The sequence below is a fragment of the Protomyctophum parallelum genome (genome assembly GCF_964188405.1).
Source record: "Protomyctophum parallelum genome assembly, chromosome: 23".
NCBI classification, from domain to species: Eukaryota; Metazoa; Chordata; class Actinopteri; order Myctophiformes; family Myctophidae; genus Protomyctophum; species Protomyctophum parallelum.
In genome coordinates this window covers 10,744,813-10,753,650 of record NC_139715.1, presented here as the reverse complement: position 1 = coordinate 10,753,650, position 8,838 = coordinate 10,744,813, and the positions used below count along the sequence as shown (strand labels likewise).

Below are 8,838 nucleotides of genomic sequence, written 5' to 3'. Positions count from 1 at the left end.
AGGTTCATCGTTGGCATCCAGGGAGTGTGTGTGCAAGATTTGGCATCGACCGGGTTAACGGTGGCCGAGATTAGCTGGTCACGGACACACGGACACACGGACGGACGGACGGACGGACGGACGGACGGAGTGCAAAACATACTCTCCCCCTAGCCTTCGGCTGGTGGAGACAATAATAATAAGCTTTATTTATATAGCACCTTTCATACAGGGTTGCAGTTCAAAGTGCTTCACAGGCAGGACATACATCAAGTGCTTTACAGTTAGGTCATAGGTTATATCAAACACAAGACAAGACCAGACAAATGTATCTGTCAGTTGGATAAACGCATGTAGCAGGCAGAAGGCTCACATGCAATATGTCTATGCAGTAGTTAACTCATTTATCGCCAATTCTGCCTTTTGACACCCACCAGTTCATTAAGTATACTTGGTTTTCACCTTGGCACCACCCACCTGAACTTAAGTCTCACCCACAGCTGTTGTTGTATGATAATGGGGAGGCGTTAGGGTTATGATGTCACTAAAGTGGTGTATTTCGATTGGGCCTTTTGACTCGAAGGCTTTCAGGAAGAAACCAAAAATACACAGGGAAGACACATTTGAATATTATAACCACACCTGGGGGTCTATTAAAGTAATGTTAACTCCATAGACGTATACAAAACAGAAAAAGTACAATAATCATGATGGCACTCCATCTTTTAAGATCTGTGGCTGGTGATGTCTATATCATGTAGTTAAGATATACATGTGATGTCTCCATGCAGTGTAAGATGTACATATGGCATGTCTATATGGTGTAGTTAAGATGTAATGTGACACCATGTCTCTGCACTGTAGTTAAGATGTGCATCATGTGTGCACAGGTTGTAATAAGCTGCTCACTGTAGCATTGTGAACGGATGAGAGCTAATGTAGATAGATGATGACAGGACAAATGAACCCATTATCACAGCCAGGTCGGCCTGACGTGTGTGTGTGTGTGTGTGTGTGTGTGTGTGTGTGTGTGTGTGTGTGTGTGTGTGTGTGTGTGTGTGTGTGTTGTGTGTTTGTGTGATTTTGAGGGGTGCTAGTCCCTCCTATGTCTAGCTTTTAGTATGCGTGTAAACACAAACATTGAAAGTGAATGGCCATTTTTGAGCGTTTGTGTAAACACAAACATTGCGTACTAGTAAGCACAAACATTGAAGACGAAGGTGAGGATTCAAATTCTGATTGGCCGGAATGAGATGATATATGATGAGGTACGATGATATGAGTGCCCCTCACTTCACAAGGGTGTGATTTTTCTTTTTCTTTTTACCATTTTGTGATTAAAAGTAAATTCTTATTTTTTGGTTGCCGATGTGCGACCCACCCTAGTAGTAACAGTAAGAAGTTCTTACAATCAATCAATTACTTTCCATCACTGCTAAGTTCTTACTAAGAACTTAGCAGTGATGGAAAGTAATTGATTACATTTACTTCAGTACTGTACTCAAGTATACAATGTTGAGGTATTTGCATTTTACTTGAGTAATTCCAACTTCCAGTACTTTTACTTCTACTCTGTCAAGGAATTCTGAGAATTGCGTCTGTGTCCTACTGTATCAGCCTGAGTTGTAGCTGTGGGCATGTGTAAAAACGGAATCCCTGTTGCTCATTGAGCCAGACCGGGACTTCCCATTGCATGTCTCTGCTCCATTGAATTGTAAGTCCCACTGCTATTTTTGGTACCAAAATCACTTGTGCATTTACCATTTAAACTCTGAACTTTTGTCTCTGCATTATTTTGTCTGTTTTACCAAGCCCATTCAGAATTTCCATCACAACTCCACTACATCTCACAGGCAAATATTGTACTTTTACTCCACAACATTTATTTAAAAAAACGTAGTTACTAGTTACTTTGTTTGTAGATTTTATAAATACACTAGAGCGGTGCCCGTGGCCTACTTAAGATGATGCAAGTTGGAAATACATGGCCCACCCAGATATTGTGTCTGTGTCCCTTTTATGCCCATATATGGAGTTCCTTTTCAGGCATGCCCAAATATGGAGTCTATCTGGGTCAGGCATGCCCAAATATGGAGTGTTGTGAGGTCAGAAGAGGCCAGCTCCATATATGGACTCTGTGTAGGGGCACAGTCCAGAGCCCGGGCAGAGGCCTTTTTGGGGCGGTTCTAGACAACCGTGGGCCCGACCGACTCGACACCGGGCACTGCACCCCCTGCGGTGCTGTGTACGCGTGTGTCGAATTTGAAGTCGCTCGGGCAAACGGTTCTCAAATACAGACAGAGACTTGGTGCATTTATAGATAGAAGATATATACATTATAATGTATATTATAGACCTTATACATTTCGTCCATTTTAAAATAATCGATCTACAAGCTCAACAATGTATTGCGATGGCCAACATGTATACAGGGCTGAAGTGGTTATTGTATGTTTTGTAATAATCAAAATCTACAAAAGAACTAGTGAATGATGTTTCCGGTCTGAAGAATTCAGCAGCGTTGAGCACACGATTCGAGAAACAAAGCAGATGCCGGGAGATGAAAATAGCTTCAAACCAACTCTGTATTTATTTTCGTCAAGTACAGAGTCAAAAAGGTCATTACAAATCAGACATGAATAAAGTTTTCAAATAATTGTAGGGGAGTAAAAGTACAATATTTGCCTCTGAAATGTAGTGGTAGTACATGTACTGAAAATTTGAAATACTCCAGTAAAGTAAAATTACCTACAAAAAACTTAAGTAAATGCACTTACCGTAGTTACTTTCCACCACTGGTGCGCATACAGGCCGGCTGGGGTGGGCTTCAATTAGGTAGCAGGACAATTGTGTACAACTGTACATATTAGTTTAATCGTTTTTGTTTTTTAATAACTTTGTTTGGAGACAATTTACAATTACAATTTAGGCATTTAGCAGACGCTCTTAATCCAGAGCGACTTACATTAAGCAAGAACAAAAAAAGCATGGGAATAGATCACATAAAAACATTTATCAAGAAACATGCGTAAGCTAAGAAAGTAACAGTGGAATATCTATATAATGAAGCTATACATATAAACTATACATCTATACTACTATGCTATACATATGTACTATGACGTGCTATGACTACATACAATGCAATTATAGTGCTGTCTACATAACATGCTATAAGTCTGTATCAAATGCTATCTGCATTTCTGTAAGTCTACAGAAATGCTATCTAAGGGGGTGGGGTAAGTGCTATGGGCCATGATGGAGTCTGAAAAGGTGGGTTTTCAGACTACGGCGGAAGATTGGGAGTGATGGGAAGTGCATTCCACAGTTTTGGAGCCAGAAGGGAGAAGAGTTTGGGACGTGTGGAGCGTTGTCCCGGCGTTTTTAGTGAGGGTACTTCCAGCTTCCCTGCGTTAGCTGATCTGAGTGCGCGCGAGGGTTTGTAGGGTTCGATCATACTTGCAAGATATGGGGGAGCCATACCTTTGGTTGCTTTGAATGCCAGCATCAGAGTTTTGTATTCTGTGCGGGCAGCGACCGGGAGCCAGTGGAGGGAGCGGAGCAGGGGGGAGACATGTGAGAATTTTGGCTGGTTGAAGACCAAGCGAGCTGCGGCATTTTGGATCAGCTGGAGAGGCTTAAGTGCACATGCTGGTAGGCCATTAAGGAGGGAGTTACAGTAGTCGAGTTTTGACAAGACTGTTGTCTGGATTAGGAGCTGGGCTGATTCCTGGGTGAGGAACGGTCTAGCTGTGATGTGAGTTTTGAACGAGAGCTGACTGTCCAGGACAACACCAAGATTCCTGGCTGTTGGGACAGACGTTACCAGGGCGTTGTCAGACGAAGAGAGAGACTGAATATCCTAAAATCAATATCCTACCATAAATGTGCAAAATCCTTATCTGTCTTTCAGTCTTGGTACGTGTGTTTGTAGTGTATCACAAGTCGATGAACCGTCTGACCGACCAATTCAAACTCGTGCACATCGGCGAGGACCGATGATGATGATGATGAGGATGAAGCCATGATGAGTAGGCTGGATCAATGGATCTTCCAAAATGTTGATATAACCACAAAACCCCATATATGGAGTACGCTGATGTCATCAATATGACATAATAGACCAGCCTATTCTCCATATTTGGGCATGGGTGTCCATGTTTGGTTGCTATGGTAACCCAATCAATCAGTGTTCTAGATAATCAGTATGATGTCATGGACCTTACATATTTGAGTGAGACAGCCACTGAAGACCATAATTGGGCACCTCCACCTCCATATTGGCTTAGATCACTGTTATGAACTTACATATAGTGATGATGGGAGCAGTGCTGTTAAAAGGGGCAACACAGAGCACAAAAAGCAGTATTGAGGGAGATGGTCGACTCGATTGAGACTTTTATTATTTGTAGCCCGAGAGGAGTCATTGGAACTTAGATCAAAGGAATGTTTTGACTGAACACCCCTGAGGCTGGCCAGTTTCCACTTAACCAATTTTGAGAAGTCATTTGGACAGTCTGTGAACAGACCAGAGGACATTTAACATTTCAGAGAAAATATCTGAAATGAGCCAGACCGATCAAACTTCAGTTGAGACGGGCCCGACCGATCACACTTCAATTGAGATTGAAGGCTCAACGTCAGGATCCAACCAACAGGAACAATCAAGGATTCTTGAACTCCAGCAGAGCCAAGACTCAGTCTTCTTCCATGATGGAATGCGCAGGATAGATTTTGTTCTTTCATATGTTGATGATAAAGATGGGGAGAGGAAACGAGAGAGGAGGGAGGTGTATGAATACAACCTAAAGAATAAGTACGGGCTGGAAGTGGAGCCTGATGAGGGCAGAGGTTCAGACGATAGGAGGACTTACTTCCTCAAGATCCACGCCCCATGGGAGGTGTTGGCCCAAAAGGCAGAAGAGCTGAAGATAAAAGCCCCCTTTAAGGCCATTGACATCCCCAAAAAAATTCCCATGCAGTGGCACACCATCCTTTTCCGGCTCATCCCTTTGCAAGTAATGAACTGGCTCACTGCCTGTCTCCGTCTGCCAGAACACGTCAAGCACCCGGATTCAGACTACTTCACCGCTCCCTTCAGCAAAAGCAAGACTGACTTCTTCCACATAGTCGACAAGGAGACATTCTTCCCTCCCTCCACTCGCAACAGAATCGTTTATTACATTCTAGCCCACTGTCCATACTACAAAAACAACCACGTGGATGCGGTGAGGAAGGGAATCAAGAAGCTGCTCAACAATGGCACCTACACTGCTGCCTTCCCTCTGCACGATTGCAGCAGGGACTGGGCGAGACACAAAGATGTGAATTGTGAAAGTGATAGATATGATCTGTACAAGCACTGGGCCAGGTTCTCGTGTGCCTTGAAGGAACAGCCCCTCAAACGCATACGGAAGTATTATGGGGAAAAGATTGGTATTTATTTTGCATGGCTGGGTTTCTACACTAAGATGTTGTCCTTTGCTGCGGTGGTTGGAGTTCTCTGTTTCATCTATGGTCTCCGCACCTATGACAACAACCAGTGGATTAAGGAGATCTGCAGTGAGGACATTGGAGGTACTATCGTCATGTGTCCTCAGTGTGACAAGACGTGCGGATACTGGATACTCAGTTCAGCATGCAACCCATCGTGGGCATCATGGGTATCACACTTATCTGACAACGGGGGGACAGTATTCTTTGCAGTATTCATGGGGATTTGGGTCACTCTATTCCTTGAGTGCTGGAAGCGACGCCAGGCCCATCTGGAGTACGAGTGGGACCTGGTGGACTTTGAGGAGGAGCAGCAAGAGCTGCAACTCCGACCAGAATATGCGTCCAAATTGCAGCAGAGTAGCAAACACAGACTGAACCTCATCACCCAGGAAGAGGAGCCTTACTTAACTACAGCAAGCAAGTGTGCTCGCATGTGGCTGTCTGTAACCACCGTCCTGCTCTGGATTGCACTGACCATGGCGTGCGTAATTGGTGTTATTGCGTACCGCCTAGCAGTTTATGCCGCCTTCGCTGGCATCATGAAGGACAGTTCCCCCAACAAGCTGGAGCTTGTGGGTACTCTCCTCACCCCACAGATGGCCACTTCTCTCACTGCATCCGTTATCAACCTCATCATCATCATTATTCTCGACCGCATGTACGAGAGAGTGGCTGTCTGGATCACGGACATGGAGATTCCCAAGACTCACTTGGAATATGAGAACAAGTTGACTGTGAAAATGTTCCTCTTCAAGTTTGTCAACTACTACTCGTCCTGTTTCTATGTGGCCTTCTTCAAGGGGAAGTTTGTGGGCTATCCTGGAGACCCTTCCTACATGTTTGGCAAGTGCAGCAAACTGAGGAACGAGGAGTGTGAGCCAAGTGGCTGTCTGATTGAGCTGACCACTCAGCTGGCTATTACAATGTTTGGTAAGCAGCTATTGTGCAGCATCTGGGAAGTCCTGTTCCCATGGTTGATGAACTGTTGGGGCACCAGAAAAGCCCGTAAGCACCCAGAGAGACCTTACAGCCGCTGGGAACAGGATCACGACCTGCAGTGCTTCGGCCAGCTGGGCCTCTTCTATGAATACCTGGAGATGGTGATCCAGTTTGGTTTCATAACTCTCTTCGTGGCATCTTTCCCACTGGCTCCTCTGCTCGCCCTCGTCAACAACATCATCGAGATTCGCCTGGACGCCTGGAAGTTAACCACACAGTTCCGACGGCCCGTAGCACTCAAGGCCCGCAACATCGGCGCCTGGGCGCAGATCCTAAATGGGTTGGCCATGCTGTCGGTGGTCACCAATGCGTTCATCGTGGCATTCACCTCCGACATGATTCCTCGGCTGGTGTACATGTATGCCTACCAGCCAGAGGGCGAGTTCACCACGAAAGGTTATATCGTCAACAGTCTGTCGATCTTTAACATCTCTGAGATCCTTGAGCCAAACCGGCCCGACAAAAACCCCTCTTGGTTCAACAGCTCTGCCATTACCACCTGCAGGTATCGGGACTATCGCTACCCACCTGGCCACAGCCAGCAGTACCGTCACACCATGCAGTTCTGGCACATCTTGGCCGCGAGACTGGCTTTCATCATCATCATGGTGACCGTCGTGTACATGGTCAAGGTCTTTGTGGCCTGGATCATTCCCGATGTTCCCTACAAGGTCAAGGCTCGGATAAAGAGGGAGCGCTACGTGGTCCGAGAACACCTCCTCAACTATGAGGTGGCGGAGAAGATCAAGATACATTCGGCCAGATTGCACCATGGGCGTTCCAAGACGATGTAAAGTGGGAGGCCACTAGAGAGAGAGAACAAATTACAGCATGAAAAGCTCTTGTGCCGAAATCTATTAACCTATCTATGAGTGTTTACCCTTTATCATAGTTTTTGACAAATGAAATTGCAGATTATGTCACTTGGCTAGGTTAGAAGAATATTGTATAAATATGCTCGATTGTCCATTCGCTCTGTCACGCATTGGGCCCGGTGCCACAGGGTTCCAGGGTTGCAAATTCTGGAACAGGGTTGCATATTATTTTATTACTTTATAAAAAATGACTTGCGCCACGCTAATATAATATAACAAGAGCGTTTGGCCCCCATTGATGGCAGTGGTCCATTCTTCATTCATTGAACTCGGTCTCACAGGTGTACATTTTCTCCTAGCCTCTTCCTTAGCCAAGCCACTATAAGAGGGTCATGAAGCACATGTGTTTTGTGTGTGTGTGTGTGTGTGTGTGTGTGGCTGAGCCTGCGTGCGTGCATACAAATATATATGAGACAACTAGAATTCAACATTACATCGCCAGACAGTATGTATTGTTAGAACATGGAAGAGGTGTCACGACACACACACACACACACACACACACACACACACACACACACACACACACACACACACACACACACACACACACACACACACACACACACACACACAGCTACAAGCAAACAGGGATACTATGACTGTCCCTGACAAACATGTATTTCCTCTACGTGGAAGACAATACTATAAATGTATTTTTTCGTCTCTCTACAATATCATTTCTGTAGTGTAATACTGTACACAGTGGTATTTGTGTTAATATAAACAGATGGGAAATCTTATTTATCACTATTTGCACTAAAGCACTATTTGTCTCTGGGATTTTATTGCCTTAAGAAAATAGGCAGAATTTTACATGGATAAATGTAAAATGCTGTATACAAACGAATGGCAACGACTTGCCATTCGTTTGTATACAGCATTTTACATTTATCCAATTTATCCAATACAATGTCGTCATGGGACACAGCAAGAACAAACAAACAAAATAAACCCATTATGTATTATTTTATAGTAAAACATGTTTTTAATTTGGCATAATACTGGAATCAGTAGACTAAGATACACTGCAGCCATCAGAAAGCAAGCAGATCACAACCCAATTGTAATTAATAGATTACGATGTTAAAGCATAATTTGCCTTTTCAAATATTAATTATAATATTATTATTGTATTAAAAAAATATCCATACAGAGCTAATAATTACCCTACCAGCCCCATGGGCTGCTAGTGTGTCTCCCTCCTATGTACCCTTATAGAGCATCGCAGTCCTTCATGACCACGCCAGGCCCAGGAAATGAATCCCAATGCATTTTTCCCATAGACATTTTATTAGGTATTTATTTAAAGACCTTTTAAGCGTCGTACGAAGCCAACTTGAGTCGTGACAAATCATGACAACAAACACAATATTTTGGACCAAACAAATAATTACAAAGAAGAAAAACAACAAAAAATGTGTTGTAACCTGCCGTTTTTTTCTACTTTATAATTCTTTGTTTGTGTTTATTGTCATGATTTGTCACG

The 8,838-nt window shown here is 44.0% G+C and overlaps 1 protein-coding gene across 1 annotated transcript; it reads left to right on the top strand.

Moving 5' to 3' along the window:
- Positions 1-4,544: 4,544 nt before the first annotated feature.
- On the top strand, positions 4,545-7,268 carry LOC310853887 (anoctamin-5-like; the record flags this gene model as incomplete). The annotated part of the gene is made up of 1 exon (XM_083758359.1): positions 4,545-7,268. One exon carries the CDS (start codon positions 4,545-4,547, stop codon positions 7,266-7,268), a length of 2,724 nt encoding a protein of 907 aa, XP_083614485.1.
- Between the last annotated feature and the right edge of the window lie 1,570 nt (positions 7,269-8,838).